We start from the raw sequence: 15,694 nt of genomic DNA, 5'->3' as shown, positions 1-15,694 counted from the left end.
AATAATAAACTTCAGTCAGGTTCCCTAGGAGCAGAGCCAGAGGCAGGTATTCTTGTACATGTGAGTTGTTGACAGGGAGCTCAGGAAAAAGACAGTAAGGGAAGCAGGACAGGGCAGAGGAAGGAGGCAAGCAGAGATGTGGTCTCAGCTGAGTCAGCCTCAGCCTGATCCCACAGGGAGCTCTGGAGTATGAATGACCCACAGTGTTGACCCACCGCCAGGCAGGGCCTTTTGTACTGCATGGTAGTCAGTCAAGAGCTACAAACACCTCTAGGGAAGGGGGTGAGGTTGAGGGAGAACCTCTGTAGGAAGTGGTTCTTACTAGCAAAAAGCAGTGCTCTGGGGAAGGAGGTAGCTATGAAGCAGCAGGTGGGGAGGGGTTACTGGTGGTAAAGAGGCTCCAGGCCAGGCACCAACGGCACCCATGTCAGGAATCAGGTCAATCTCTGAAAAGATTACCCTGCTCATTACTCTTGATAGGACATATATTTAAAAACTATTTTCCCAGGCTCCTTCCTTGTAGGTCCTGGGCTCAAGGAAAGCGTCACGCTTCTGCCAACTCTGTGGATGCCATTTGTCACTATGTCAGAGTTTTCCTCTGAGAAAAAAGTCACGGATAAAGTTAAACACCTGATCCCACTGATTGCTGCCTGTACCCCCGGAGCTAAGGTAAAGAGCAGACACAGTAGGGAATCATGACTTTCACAACGAGAGACACACTGCTCTGGGTTCGTGATTCCTACTTGAAAACTGAGAGCATTGGCTCAGATTCCTTTTAATCAGACTTTAGTTTTAAATCTTTGATCCACCAATCCCTGTGTGAGAATAAAATGTCTTATTGACTCCCCAGTAGGAAATGGATAACAGCAGGATAAATGTGGTTAAAGCGACGCCTCGGCCCAGGGCTTGAAGCCCCTGGCCACGCCTCTCACTCCTTCATTACTGAGAAGGCAATTAGCCCAATGGTTAAGAGGAAGACAGTCTAGGGGCGCCTAGGTGGCTCAGTGGGTTAAGCCTCTGCCTTCAACTCAGGCCATGATCTCAGGGTTCCAGGATTGAGCCCTGCATTAGGGTGTCTGCTCAGCAGGGAGCCTGTTTCCCCCTTCTCTCTCTGCCTGCCTCTCTGCCTACTTGTGATCTCTCTCTGTCAAATAAATAAATAAAATCTTTAAAAAAAAGAGGAAGACTGTCTAGAAAATTCTCCTGGCCCCTTCTGGCTCTAAAACAGTATGGGTACATGTCCAACACTTGTGCCATACATGCTTGGAAAAGAAAAACAAGCTTTTTTACCTAACATGCATATGTGTTAATGAAAAAATTTTAATATTTTAAAATTTAAATCTTATTGCCAGTTGGTGAACCTTTAAAAAAGAAAAAAGAATTTTATGAACATCAGCGTCCTTTAGAAGAACCACAAGCAGTATGTCTTGGCAAGAACCAGGGGTTCCCTTGGTATCAGCACCCAGCACCAGCACCAGCACTATGCCAGTTAGCCTTCTGGTTAGAGAGAAAATGAACTTGAACAAGCGCCTGTGCCTTCATTAGCAGGAAGAAACTCCACAGCCTCAGGGAGCTCTCCCAGCCAAAGCTGCCTGTCCCAAGTCCCCTGCTTGGGTCTCAGGGCTTGTCTGCTGCCAGCATCTGTCTAGGAACACAGAATCCTTTTAACTTGGGCCCTGTAGCTTACCAGGTCCCAGAAAAAATAAAAACAATGCTGTTGAAGGACATCTTGGCTCTTTCCACAGTTTGGTTATTGTGGCCATTGATGCTATGAACATTGGGGTACATATGGCCTTCTTTTCACCACATCTGTATCTCTGGGGTAAATACCCAATAGTGCAATAAACCCTTCAACGAATGAAGGGATAAAGAAGATGTGGTCCATATATACAATGGAATCTTATGCCTCCATCAGGAAGGATGAATACCCAACTTTTGTATCAACATGGATGGGACTGAAAGAAATTATGCTGAGTGAAATAAGTCAACCAGAGAAAGTCAATAATCATACGGTTTCACTTACTTGTGGAGTATAAGGAATGGAGATGGAGAGAAGAAGGGAGTTGGGGGAAATCGGAGGGGGAGACGAACCATTAGAGACTATGGACTCTGAGAAACAAACTGAGAGTTTCAGAGCAGAGGGGGCCAAGGGGATGGGTGAGCCTGGTGGTGGGTATTATGGAGGGCACAGATTGTATGGAGCACTGGGTGTGGTGCATAAACAATGAATCTTGGAACACTGCATCAAAAACTAATGGTGCATTTTATGGTGACTAACATAACTACAATAAAAATTTTAAAAACATAATGCTGTTTCCCTGCTGTCTTCATGCATTTGAATAATCAGACTATTTGCGTATTCAAATCAAATGACTATTCCACCTTCCGGTGGCTGAATTCTGGTGTCTCATGAGCTCAGCAGAGCACAGGAGCTCAGGGCTGTGAGGGCGGCATGGGCAGTGCATTACTGGGAGAATACTCACTTGCTTGGATACAGAGTCTCATGAGGGCATGAAGAGGGTACGGTCCTATCGTCTCAATACTTGCACCAATGCAGATAAGCCACTGTACTAACTTGGGCACCTGTTCCATCTTCTCATAAAGTCCCATGAAGACATATTTCTAGAGGAGAAAAACACACAGGAAGAATCCTGGAAGTCACTCTGTCAATACGAGACGTCAAACTTCTGCATTCATAAAGTTCAGGGTCAGTAAAACCTGGGTTGTTGAGACCCAAGCCTGAGATGATTATAAATAATAAATTTGCGGTGAGACAGCTGAGGTCCCCTTAGACAGGGTGAGGTCCCAAATACAAGCCTGGGTGGCCGGACTTGAAGCCGTACAATTTAAGAAGCCACCTTACCTCAAAGAGACTCTTCAGTGATAACTCTGGGACCTGGATATTTCTTGGTAGCCGGTCTTTTCTTGCTGACAAAAGTAGGAATGACTGATGAGAAGGGAGAAAAAAGAAAAAGCTGGAATAATCATGTTCTCCACATAGGTTATTAAAGCAGAAGTTATCTTTGGGGTTAAAATAAACAATCCAAAAAAACAAAACAAAATCCCCTCCAGCCCCACCTCTCTTTTTAAGCTGTCTACCAAGCTTTATAGCCTGATCTATACTCGAAGTCCCTCTGCCCAGCCAATGCCCTGTTCCCACTGAGAACTCAGCTCTCTCCACATTTCCTCACAGCCTGCTGAGGATGGCACGTTGTGCAGCATTGCTCAGAGTACAGTGGGTTTAAAAAAAAAAAAAAAAAAAAAGATGACTCCCTGCAAAGTTCTTAAAGCTTACTTAGCAAGCAGAAGAATCCAATCCTTTACACGTAGCTCATTCCAGCTGATTCTTCAGCACTTTGGTGTCTCATAAGCACCAAGGGTTTGGGGTCCGTTAGACTCTTTTTTAAATTTTTTTATTTTTGGGCGCCTGGGTGGCTCAGTGGGTTAAGCCGCTGCCTTCGGCTCAGGTCATGATCTCAGGGTCCTGGGATCGAGTCCCGCATCGGGCTCTTTGCTCAGCAGGGAGCCTGCTTCCTCCTCTCTCTCTGCCTGCCTCTCTGCCTACTTGTGATCTCTCTCTGTCAAATAAATAAATAAAATCTTTAAAAAAAAAAAAAAAAAAAAAAAATAAATAAATAAATTTTTTTATTTTTTATAAACATGTATTTTTATCCCCAGGGGTACAGGTCTGTGAATCAGCACTCACCAAAGCACATACCCTCCCCAATGTCCATGAGACATTGGTCATGAGAGCCAACTGCAATTCAAAATTCCCAATGCTATGACCTATAGCTCTATTAGTGACTTTATTATTTTTTTTAAATAGACTCTTTTTTTTTTAAGATTTTATTTATTTATTCGACAGAGAGAAATCACAAGCAGATGGAGAGGCAGGCAGAGAGAGAGAGATAGAGGGAAGCAGGCTCCCCGCTGAGCAGAGAGCCCGATGCAGGACTCGATCCCAGGACCCTGAGATCATGACCTGGCCGAAGGCAGTGGCTTAACCCACAGAGCCACCCAGGCGCCCTATTAGTGACTTTAAATTGGTCATGGAGGGTGCCTGGGTGGCTCAGTGGGTTAAGCCACTGCCTTCGGCTCAGGTCATGATCTCGGGGTCCTGGGATCGAGTCCTGCATCAGGCTCTCTGCTCAGCAGGGGGCCTGCTTCCCTTCCTCTCTCTCTGCCTGCCTCTCTGCCTAATTGTGATCTCTCTGTCAAATAAATAAATAAATTCTTTAAAAAAAAAATTGGTCAGTATTGACACTACAGAAATTGACAAACTTTTTTTTTTTTCCCTCAGAAAGCCAGTTGTTAAACCACAGATGCTATCTAACATCACTGAAGAAACTGACTCCCACAAAGGCTAAGTGATTTTTCCAAGTCACACAGAGAGCCTGTCCTACTGAGATCATCCAGGTGTGCCAACAGGTCTCAGGGCTCCAGACTCTGGTATGGCCACAATGGGAGACCCAGGCTCAACCTCAGCCTCTGCCATGTATGCTCCTGCTAGTAGACGTGGGACTACAAGAACTGAGCCTTTGGCCACATCTGGATTCCAGGTTTTCAGCCTGATGATCACTCTTTACTGCTCACCCTGAGTAGACCGCAGTATCAAAAGGACGTGCTCTAGGGGCTCCTGGGTGCCTCAGTCATTAAGAGTCTGCCTTCGGCTCGGGTCGTGATCCCAGGGTCTTGGGTTCAAGGGCCCCATCAGGCTCCCTGCTCAGCGGAAAGCCTGCTTCTCCCTCTCCCGCTCCCCCTGCTTGTGTTCCCTCTCTCTCTCTCTCTCTCTCTCTCTGTCAAATAAATAAATAAAATGTTTTTTAAAAAATTACATGCTCAAGGTTCTGACAATCCTGATTGCTGACCTGTTTTGTTGTTGTTGTTGTGTTGCTGTTGTTGTTGTTGTTATAAGATGTCTCTATTTCCAGTATGTAAAAAAATGATCGGGGCCCCACAGCTGGAATACTGGGCCAAGTGGACCTGCCACTGGGCTGTATTCTTGGGTCTCTCCTTGCCTGCCTGCTTTCTCTAGACCTTTTAATATAGGAGTGAGCTTCAGGGAACTCATTGTTGGACTTTAGGGGATTTCCCATGAACCTCCTGAAACTCTACCCATAACTGTGTGCACATGCTAAGAGAACCCCATGATTTCATTAGATTTGCAATGGAATCCATGAGCTTTTTAAAAGTTGAAGACTTCTATATTCTAAAGTCCTTTACCCTGTCTGGCTCTAGAGGCCTTTTGGGTTGCTCTTGCTTTTGGTGACTTTTCAGGACTGCCCAGCTTCAGAAAGCGCAGCAGGCCTTTCCTGACTGAACTGCCTCGCTTGGCCAGCCCTTTCCATGTGCACTGAGAGCCCAGCACCACGACAACTACTATTCAGTGGGCATGGAGCACACACCAGCTATTGTAACGCTCTGTTAGCTCAGTGCCTGGCTCATGGTAAGCCCTTGATAAACATTAGCTAATATTATTATTAGGTGTTCTTGGTCCATTAGTTCTCATCCTCACCAAAACCCTGTGGGAGTAAGTTTATATCTTGCAAGTTACAGATGAAGAAATGAGGCTCAGAAGGGAAGTAATTAGTCCAAAATAGAAAGTGGAAGATTATGATTTGAGGAGGCATCTGTGTGATACTGAAGCCCAGGCTTTCAGTCTACTCTGCTCCTCCACACCCTGGATTCCCAGCCCTGGTTTGGTTCCTGTGGCCTCACTGTTATCTGTGGGCAGCAGTCCCTTAAAGGTACACAGAAGCAAGGCACCTGGGTGGTTCAGTCGGTTAAGCGCCTCTCTTCGACTCAGGTCATGATCCCAGGGTCCTGGGACTGAACCCCACATGGGGCTCTCCGCTCAGCCGGGAGCTTGCTTCTCCCTCTCCTTCTGCTCCTCCTCACCCCCACCCCACCCCACCCCCTACTCAGACACGCTCCTGCGCGCTCGCTCTCTCTCTCTCTCTCGTGCTCTCATGCATGAACATGCTTTCTCTCAAATAAATAAATAAAATCTTTAAAAAAAAATTTTTTTAATTAAAAAAAAAAAGCCACACAGAAGTGCTCAGACCAACACAGGCAGGTCTTCTGGGCCAACACTAGCAAATGCGGTATAAAAAGATGATGCAGGGGCGCCTGGGTGGCTCAGTGGGTTAGGCCGCTGCCTTCGGCTCAGGTCATGATCTCAGGGTCCTGGGATCGAGTCCCGCATGCTGAGCAGAGAGCCTGCTTCCTCCTCTCTCTCTCTCTGCCTGCCTCTCTGCCTACTTGTGATTTCTCTCTGTCAAATAAATAAATAAAATCTTTTAAAAAAAAAAAAAAAACAGAAACTGGCTAATTAATATCCCTCAGTGATTTTCCATCTTTAACAATGGTGCAGTTAAAAGTTATTTTGGCATCAAAATAAATGGATAATAAATTACAATCCCCTCCCCAATGCAGGCAGAAAGAATCCATTTAACTAAGAATATACTTTTCCCACAAGAGAGCCCTCTTCTTTTACTTACATGCCATAATCCTTTCTTTGCCAACTTTTCTATTACAGATTGCCACACTTGTGTTGAGAATCCAGTAGTAAAAATATGATCAAAACAGGGCAAGAAACTTTGCAAAACAATGGGATCACCTGAAAGAAAATTCCATAGTTTAGGAATTTTAACCCTTGCAGAGTCTAGAACATTTGGGAAAAGGTCCTCCAATTAAGACCACAGAGAGACAAACAGAAAATTAAAAATATCAGAAAGAGAGGCATTTCCAAAGTTAAAGTCCTCTATAATGGAACAAAGTGGCAATCTCTTTAGGTTCATCTATAAACTCAATGCCCCAAGAGTCAGGCGATGTGATGTGAGCTAACTAACAGTCACTTAGCTCTTCCATCTACCAAGCCCAGTGATATATGTTAATATTTAATCCCTCAAACAACCAACAAGGCATTGGCCTATGATCTCTGATTGTAGAGGAGGAAATAGAAACTCCAAAGAAGTTAAAAAAATTTAAAAATAAAACACCTCATGTCCTTTAAGAAAGATGTGATGAATATTATTTTCACCCAACTGATGAGAAATGATGACAAATAAGGTCAGGCTTCATGGCATATCACGCAGCTAGTTAGTGACAAAAAGACAGGGACTCAGATCTATCAACTCTCTTAGTCAATACACATTCTTCTAACCTAGTGGCCCATTGCATCTCATGATCCCCCAAACCACTTCTCTCAAACTCATGAATGAGATCATCCAAGGAGCAAGGGCAGGTGCCAGAAAAACAGCACCTCCTCTAGGATCATCATCAAAAATAAGTAAATATCAAAATAAATAGATATTGCACAAAAGGATACAGAATTTCCATAAATATATTTTTCAAACTTTAGAAATTGGGCATACATTTACTTTCCAAATAGTAATACTTTGGTATAAAAGTATGGAATGCATTACCCTTAGAAGTCCTATGAAGTACCCCCTCTCAAGATGGCGGCAAAGCGGAAACTATCCAGATTTCTTAGGGGAGCAGTCACCCAGAAATAAGCAGTGACTTTACGAAGATGCAGAGAAAACATGAGGGATGGTAGGGAACAGGCCTATCCATCACACTCAGAGGAAAGGGAAGCAGGCTTGGTCACTGCCAGCAAAAGGCTGACTGGAAAGCTGGGATCCATCAGCATTTGTCTGGGGATCTTCTACTTCTCTGACCAAGGGACTCAGCTGTGCCCCCCTCTAACCCCTTCCCACTGCCTGCCTGATATGGCTCTCACCGCTCCCCACCCCATCTCCCAAATTTGCCCAAATTTGTAGAATGCTGGCCACAGACCACAATAGCTGCTTTCCCACAATCACAGTGGGAACAGTTGAATCTGTAACAGCTGAATCAATTTCCCCACCTCTGAAAGCCGAGGCCATTTTTCCCACAATTCTAACATGTGCTGTTTTTCACATTCTAACATCTCTAGAATCGGGACATGTGTGACAATTGATTTTGTCACTCAGTGGGCATTGGTACAATTTTAAACACAATCGAACACCATATTTGAAAACAATGGCCTATATTGGCAGGACTTTAGACCATGAAAGATAAGCAGGAGAGAGCTCCTTTGTCACTGGCAAGGAGTATATTACACGGTGTTCTATGGTTTTCTGTTTTTGCCTAACCCAACCCGCTGACAAAGCCAGCTCACCCACCAGGTCATTAGAGTAATAACTCAAGGCAGCAGCGTGAAAGGCCCCCATGCAGCTCTCCTACACTGAGTGCCCAGGTCCTCCATGGCCGTGAGCATGGCAGGTGAGACCCTGAGCACCACATCCACTTCCACAGGACCCTCTGTTAGCAGTTGGTTGGACAGTGAGGTATTCCAGGCCAGCGTCCCTAACAAGACAACACGAAGTCAGGACAGCACTGACATCCTGTTCGGCAGCTTAGACAGGACACAGTGACATTCTGCTTTGCAGCCTTTGCAGAAATGACTTCTGCAAAACGTTCTAAAAGAAGACAATTATGCGCAATGCACTTGTCACTATCATGGGTAAGGAGCAGTTAAAACGTAAGCCCCTAGATGTCAGCAAAAAAAATGACCATCTGTGCTTGATATTAACTTAATAGGTAGATACATGACCAAAGTCCTGATTGGCACAACTCAGCACACTCTGATTGTTTAAGATTTGTGGGACTATCTTTTTGTGGGGAAAAAAAAAAAAGAGCTCATAAAAACTCCTAAACTTAGAAACTCCAGAGGCAACCCATCGGGCCCCTCCCCCCAAGGAGCTTTGTACAATCGCTCAGTGAACTCTGCTCTGCTGCCCACCACTCTCCCTCTTCATTCTTCCAAGCGTTGTGACCAAGAACCGCAGCACTAAAGGCAGAGAATTCCTGAAAATAACTCCATCAGCTCTTCCACAGTATTTTTATAGCGAAGAGGAATATTTCTTGGTGTATTGGAGAAACACATGCAAATGTCACAGAAAAGAGCACAAATCACATGAAATCAGTAGCGTAGAGAGGGAAAGATCTGTAAGTAGCAATATGGAAAACTGAGGTCTGAGCAGCAGCGCTTTAAGTGGTTTCTGCAAAAGGATTTTATTGCTTTTACAAGGACATGAGCCACCAAAGCTTCCAAAATGCTTTCTAATGTGAAAATCAGTTCCATTCAAATGACATAAATCAGCTACAAAGAAACACCCTAGAATGATCTCCCCAGGAACCATTGGAATAAAATAACAAAGACTTTAAAAAAAAAAAAAAAAAGGAAAGAAAGAACAAAGTCTCCCCCCAGTTCCGACTTACTGCCCATGGTGGTGAAGACTCCGACAAGGAAGTCAGCGACCTGAATCTGGTCCGGAGCGCCTTGCAGAAGTCGCAGACCCTCGAAAAACATGCGAGCTGCTTCGTAAGGCTGGAGCAGACGCAGCAAGGCGTAACCAGCTCGGTAGTATCCCTGGGACAGAAGAAAAGTAAAATCATAACTTGCCCATCTCTTCCAACCAGCTGCTAAACGGAAAGGCAAGACTGATGACCTGGGGAAATGAACTGTAGAGGTTTCACTTCTATGTAAACACAGATTTCTAACAAGCACTAGACACAGCATTCCCACCTTCTGTTGCGTGCCACATTTTTCCTGTCATTTTTTAACCGCCGAGAAAATAATGACTTTCAAATCCATGACTTATACAGCATTGAATACATGACACGGAGCGAAGGAAGCAGGCCTGGTTCCAATTACATGTGTGGCTTATTTATTCATGCCTCAAATCGCAGCCCGGGCAAGAAGAGAATGAAAAAAATCCTATGATGACAGTGTTCCAGAAAAGAAATGAGATGGTCATGTAAACACAGAAGTTGTTCCCTGCTCCTTTCAATCAAAGTAAACACAATTTCCACTGGGTATGTAGCCAGGGGCGGGGGGGGGGGGGGGGGGGGGCGGGGAACAAGGAAAATGCTAATGACAAGCATTGAGATGTGTTGAGCTCCACATTGTAGGCAATGTACACACCAAAGGCAAACATTTTTTTCTTTCTGGAGAGGAAAATTACAATGAGTAACAGGAAAATGGTTTAGTTTTGCCTCATACAACTGAGTACCTCGAGTAGGAACAAAGTGATACTGCCTTTCCCCTCTTAGATTCTCTAAAGGAATCCACACCAGGACCTACCAAGACCAATTCTAAGATAATGAAAGGTGTTCACCAACCGGCTTCATAAAAAAAAAGCAAACACTTAAAAACCTCACGTGACACCAAATCTCTGATTATTTATCGATTTGCTTTCGCCTTCATTTGAAAGTCTAATACTTAAGATAACAACCAGAGAAAAGAGGTGGGAGTAGGTGGGGCTTTTTTCCCCCAACTGGTAAGCTGGATACAGAATTCCCCACTTCCTTTCCCTCCTCAGATTTAAGTTTCTTTCATCTTTTATTTTGGTGGGGGGATGAAGGGGATCAGAATATGCCATCCCAAAATATGACCCTTCGGCATAAGGGTTATCTTGAGCCCAGGGCATTTGAGATTCAACAGATGTAGAAAGAAGCCTTCCTGGAGCTTCCCTTATCTGACTAAAAGCGGAAGGTCTGAGAAACAAGGATTGCCATAAATCCCCTCTCCCAGGGAATTTTTATGGCTATGAAGAAGATGGAAATTGGCACTGAGAGGGACCAGCACAGCTAAGTGCTGCTAAAATAGCCCTGATCTCCCTCCCATCAGGTTCTCCCATGTATTGTGTTCCCACAGTCCACAGCCCCAGAAGTCTAAGCCCCTTTCCTTTGTCCGACCCAACTCCACAATTTTTTTTTCTCTTTAGTAAAAGAGCTCTAAGAGCACAGCTCTGTCAGTTTTAAGCCCCGACTCTTGATTTCGGCTCAGCTCATTAACTCAGGGTCATGGGATCGAGCCTCTAGTAGGGCTCCGCGGTCAGTGCCAAGTCTGCTTGTCCCTCTCTCTCTGCTCCTCCCCTCCCCCCATCCCTCTCTGTCTCTCTTTACCCCTAAAATAAATAAATAAAATCTTTTTTTTAAATGCATATAAGCTCTCAGGCCTACCTGCTTCTTTTGGGGTCTTTCTAAGACCCCTGTGTCATGTAAAAATTAACAGGAAATAAAATTTTTATGTTTTTCTCTTGTTAATTTTTCTTTTGTCAGTCATATTTGCAGGGTCCCAGCCACCGAACCAAAAGAAGATAGACAGAAAGCACTCTTCCTCCCCTACAGAGGACATCTTGGGGAAGACAGGAGGCAGGAAAGAATGGGAAAAGAAGGAGACACCCAGGAGTAAGAATGGGGGGGGTGTCCTGGTCACTGTGCTGCTGGGGACTGCTGCAGGTCTGGCCCCTCAAGGAAGTCTGTCCACCGCTTGAGGGTATGTGCCCATGCCCCAAATCTTCTCCCCAACCAGTTGGGGGATAGGGAAAATCCTAAAACGCCTCTGGGGAGATTTCCTCAGGAATGCTTTCCCATTTTCAAAGTTACTCAATAATTCCTAAAGTATCCACTCTCCAATAGAAGACACTTAAGGTAAAATAGACAAATCCCTCCCTAGAGGATGTAGAATCCAGAATCTGTAGGTCAAAGCCCCTCACCACTTCCCACTGTTCTGCTTCTAGCAACCACACACAAAATGCAGACCCCTGAGAAAATAATGCAAACTCCTATTTACCGAGTGCCAACAACTTGAACCAAGGTCTCCTAATCCTTGAAGCAACTCTAGGATTCAGGTAGCATCTCCCTCAACAGTTGGGAAAAGGAAGCCTTAAAGAGGGAAAAGGAGCTCCTCCCAGCTGCAGAAACCAGTCCCCAGCAGAGCGCTAGGGAGAAAGGGCTGTGCTCTTCCCACCTTGGGGCCTCACTATAAATGGTCTGTATCACTAATGTGATATTTAGTTGTATGGGCCTCCAGCAGCTTCTGAATGACAACTCTTTTATGGTCTCTAATTCTGCTTTCCGTCCTCTCCCCAACTGGAAAGTGAGTTACTCAAGAACTATGATGGTGTCATCCTGTCCTTTTGTTTGCCTCGAGGTGCGAAGAACGTGGAAGTGCCTTGCAGAGTGGGCAGGGACAGCATTCCTGCCAAACCTCCTAGGTCCCTCCAACGGGACTGATTTCCACGTAAGAAGTTCTTCCTGAAGAATCCAGAAAGCTGTGTCCCCCCAGCAACAAAGCATTGCTAAAGCGAAACTTGCAAACATCGAAGACCACTTCAGCCTCCCAGCCATGATGTAACTACATCAGAACACCACAAGCTCCCTTGACAAGGGCATTTCCACACGTGGCCACCAGCATTGCTAGTCTTCTCCAGATGGGCTTCCCATGCCCTATGGGCATCTGTCTACAGTGCAAAGAGTTGAATGCAAAGCTCTTCTCACGTTTCCATTTTATTATTTTATTGTTTTTTAAAGATCTTTTTTATTTGTTTGACAGAGACACAGCAAGAGAGGGAACACAGGCAGGAGGGGTGGGAAAGGGAGAAGCAGGCTTCCTGCTGAGCAGGGACCCTGACGCAGGGCTCCATCCGAGGACTTTGGGACCAGAACCTGAGCCAAAGGCAGACACTTAACAACAGAGCCACCCAGGTGCCCCTCACGTTCACATTTGAAAAAGAAGGGAGGAGAGAAGATGGGTGAGAGGAAGATAGGCAGGGCTCCTAGCTGTCACCATACCTTCACGTAGGTTGGATCCCACTGGAGACATTCCTTGGCTGCCACAAAGGCCTCATTCCATTTCCCAAGGCTATAAAATGCATTGGATTTGTTGCAAAGCAGCACAGCCAGCTCCCTGGGGGGAACCCTGTCAGAAAGAACAGACCAGTGGTCAGTAAAGCTACCTTTCCGCAAAGACAGAAAATCACCCTTGAAGGCCACAATGCTGGGCCTGGCTGCCACCATCACCAGTTAATGTCCCAATTTGCACTTATTATGCCTGCTCCCCCAACCCCCTCGAAATCCCAGGGCACTTGCAAAGTGTAAGTCTATCCTTCCTCCCTCCCACATGCTCTGCTCCTTTTCAGGACAAAGGTTCTCTCAGCACCTCGGTTCTACCTCTGCCTGATCTCCACAGATTTTTTTCATTGTTTTAGAGAGTGCTTTGGTGAAGATACCGTGAAAATAGGGACCATCGTAAGAATGGAGAGGATGGGAGTTCCCACAGAGCCTCAGCAGAGTCCGGACATTGACTGGGGCAGTGTGGGGTGAGCTCCTCCACATGCATGTCCACGCTGGATGGATGCAGAGCTTCTCACGGGAAAGGCCTTTCAGAACATGTGACTGCACCGTTCTGCATGGACCTACCATGACAGGTGCAGGATGATCACCATTGTAGTGAAGGGCCAGAGTGCAAAAGGGGATCTTACACCCTGGGGCTAATCTGAACTGTCCAATATGGTAGCCACTGACCATGTGAAGCTATTCATGTTTAATTTAATTTAATTTAATTTAAATGAAATTTAGAATTCAGTCCTTTAGTTGTATTAGCCACATTCCAAGTACTTGATAGTCACATTCTATATTACAGAACATCTTCATCATCAGGGAAGGTCCTATCGGATGGGGCTAGCCCAAGTATTTGAAGGTCATAAACCAAGTTCCCAAAGTGTTCCATAAAATATGTTTTATCTTCCTACTCTACAATAACTGGTTCAAATTTAGAACTGTAGGAAGTGTGTCAGGGCAGAGTGAGCCAGGACCCCTGCCCATTCCTTCTACCTCAGCATTCATCCCGTGCCACAGGAGGCATGATTCCAAGTCATGTCTGCACCCCTGAACTTGGCACCCCTGCCCACTCCTTCTACCTCAGCATTCATCCCGTGCCACAGGAAGCATGATTCCAAATCGTGTCTGCACCCCTGAACTTGGGTCAGCCCTCAGAAGAATGGGCTGCGGGTAGGAGGTCTGTGAAGACCCTGGGAGTAGAGTCCATGGGCAGGAACTCCAGGGTCCTGGTACACATGGAGTGGACCAAAGGGGAGGAAAAGACTCTGGGTGGGTAAAGCCTGTGGTCCCACAGACTCCTGCCTGGGTGGTGGGCGCAGATGGAGGGGATCCACAGGAAAGCCCTCTAAAGCATGTCATGGCAGGTCCCTCTTGCCTGGGTCTAGGCATAATATGATCACGTTGGTGCCAAACCACATCAAAATGTGAAGACAAATGCAAAGTGTACCATGCTGTGTTAAAGCCCAAGTGTCACTGAATTCAAGCCACGTATGTGGAAAAAAAAAAAACTAGGCTTATACTTCTTTTTTATTGACTATTTTAATTGCAAAAGCACTACAAATCACTACAGAAAAGTTAGGTGATGCGGATAAGCATAAATAAAAAGCAAACTAAAAATCAGCTCTACCACTGCCTCATCTTCAGTGTTTTGCATTTTCCGCTTCTGTCAATAGCCATCTTTCCCTCTAGGTGAAGGAACGAGGGCCCATAAACACAAAAAGGAGCAGTGGGGCAGCCAGGGGTGACTGGCAAGGAAACTATCCCTGCAGGTGTCCAGCCCAGAGACCCTGAGGCCCGGACTGCTGTCCCCAGCTGCAGTGAGCACCGTCTGCCACTAGGGACTCCCAGTGCCCTGTTCTCCAGATTTGCCCTCAGCTTAATGGGAGCTGCCCTCTCCCCAGGAAGTTATGCCCCTGCTGTGGACTCAATTGTGCCCCTCCATCCATATGTTGAATCCCTGCCCGCCAGTGTGATGGTATTTAGAAATGGGGCCTTTGGGGAGGTAATTAGGTTTAGCTGAGGTCATGAAGAGGGGCCCTTGTAATAATATTAGTCCCTTATATGAAGAGACCCCAGAGAACCTCCTCTCTCCCTCTTTTTCTCTCTCTCTCTCTCCACCCTGTGAGGACACAGTGAGAAGGTAGCCATCTGCAAGCCAGGTAGAGAGCTCTCACCAGACACTCAATTGGCCAGCATCTTGATTTCAGACTTACCAGCCTCCAGAACTTCAAGAAATAACTTCCTGTTGTTGACTCTGCCCAGTCAATGGCATTTTGTTATGGCAGCCTAAGATGACTAATACAACTCCACTCCTTAGGACAACTCCTAAGGGCCAGAGAGCCTACAACAGATGGCGGACTTACATGAGAATCAAAAGGTCAGCTCCCTTGCCCCCAAAGTGGGACCAGCTGTTTAGCACAGTTCATGCTCCAGAATGCTGCAGGGCATCAGGCTGAAGCTGCCCCCAGGTGACACACCATCCCTACCTGGAGCCTTCCCCTGCACCATCCTGCTTCCCTCAGTCCCCTCCTCCTGAGAGCACTTGCACCTAAATCCCTATGTCATCTGTCAGGTGCAGAAAGGCAGACAGCAGCTGTGTCAGGAAGGTCATGAAAGACAATATACAAGGGTCCAGACAGAAGTCCCATTAGTGGCCCCACAGTGTGGGGTCAGTCCCAGCCATAACCACTGCGCAGCATATCCTCTTTAAGAAAGGCAGATGCTATTGGCGCCTGGGTGGCTCAATCGGTTAAGCATCTGCCTTTGGCTCAGGTCATGATCCTGGGGTCCCAGAATCGAGCCCCATGTGGGGTTCTCTGCTCAGACAGGAATCTGTTTCTCCCTCCACCCCTCCCCACTTGTGCTCTTTTGCTCACTCTCTCAAATAAATAAATTCTTAAAAAAAAAAAAAAGAAAGAAAGAAAGAAAGAAAGTCAGATGCCTTGCACTCTAGGCCCAGCCTTGACACAGTTCTGATCTGAGCCAGGAGAGGCAGAATTACAGGCCCAAACCAATGACA

At 46.0% G+C, this 15,694-nt stretch overlaps 1 protein-coding gene across 2 annotated transcripts in view; it reads right to left on the bottom strand.

Annotated features, from left to right (window-relative positions):
• TRANK1 (tetratricopeptide repeat and ankyrin repeat containing 1) overlaps positions 1 to 15,694 on the bottom strand; it is a 98,042-nt gene that overhangs the window by 60,228 nt on the left and 22,120 nt on the right. For both annotated transcript variants that reach the window (XM_059162148.1, XM_059162147.1), the window contains exons 3-7: positions 12,628 to 12,754; positions 9,268 to 9,418; positions 6,501 to 6,619; positions 2,864 to 2,947; positions 2,484 to 2,622 (exon numbers count right to left, since the gene is read on the bottom strand). In XM_059162148.1, coding sequence (XP_059018131.1) covers positions 2,484 to 2,622; positions 2,864 to 2,947; positions 6,501 to 6,619; positions 9,268 to 9,418; positions 12,628 to 12,754 — 620 coding nt within the window. The remainder of the gene's footprint in view (positions 1 to 2,483; positions 2,623 to 2,863; positions 2,948 to 6,500; positions 6,620 to 9,267; positions 9,419 to 12,627; positions 12,755 to 15,694) is intronic.

Source organism: Mustela lutreola, chromosome 2 (genome assembly GCF_030435805.1).
Source record: "Mustela lutreola isolate mMusLut2 chromosome 2, mMusLut2.pri, whole genome shotgun sequence".
Taxonomy (NCBI): Eukaryota; Metazoa; Chordata; class Mammalia; order Carnivora; family Mustelidae; genus Mustela; species Mustela lutreola.
This window is presented reverse-complemented; position numbering and strand designations above follow the sequence as displayed.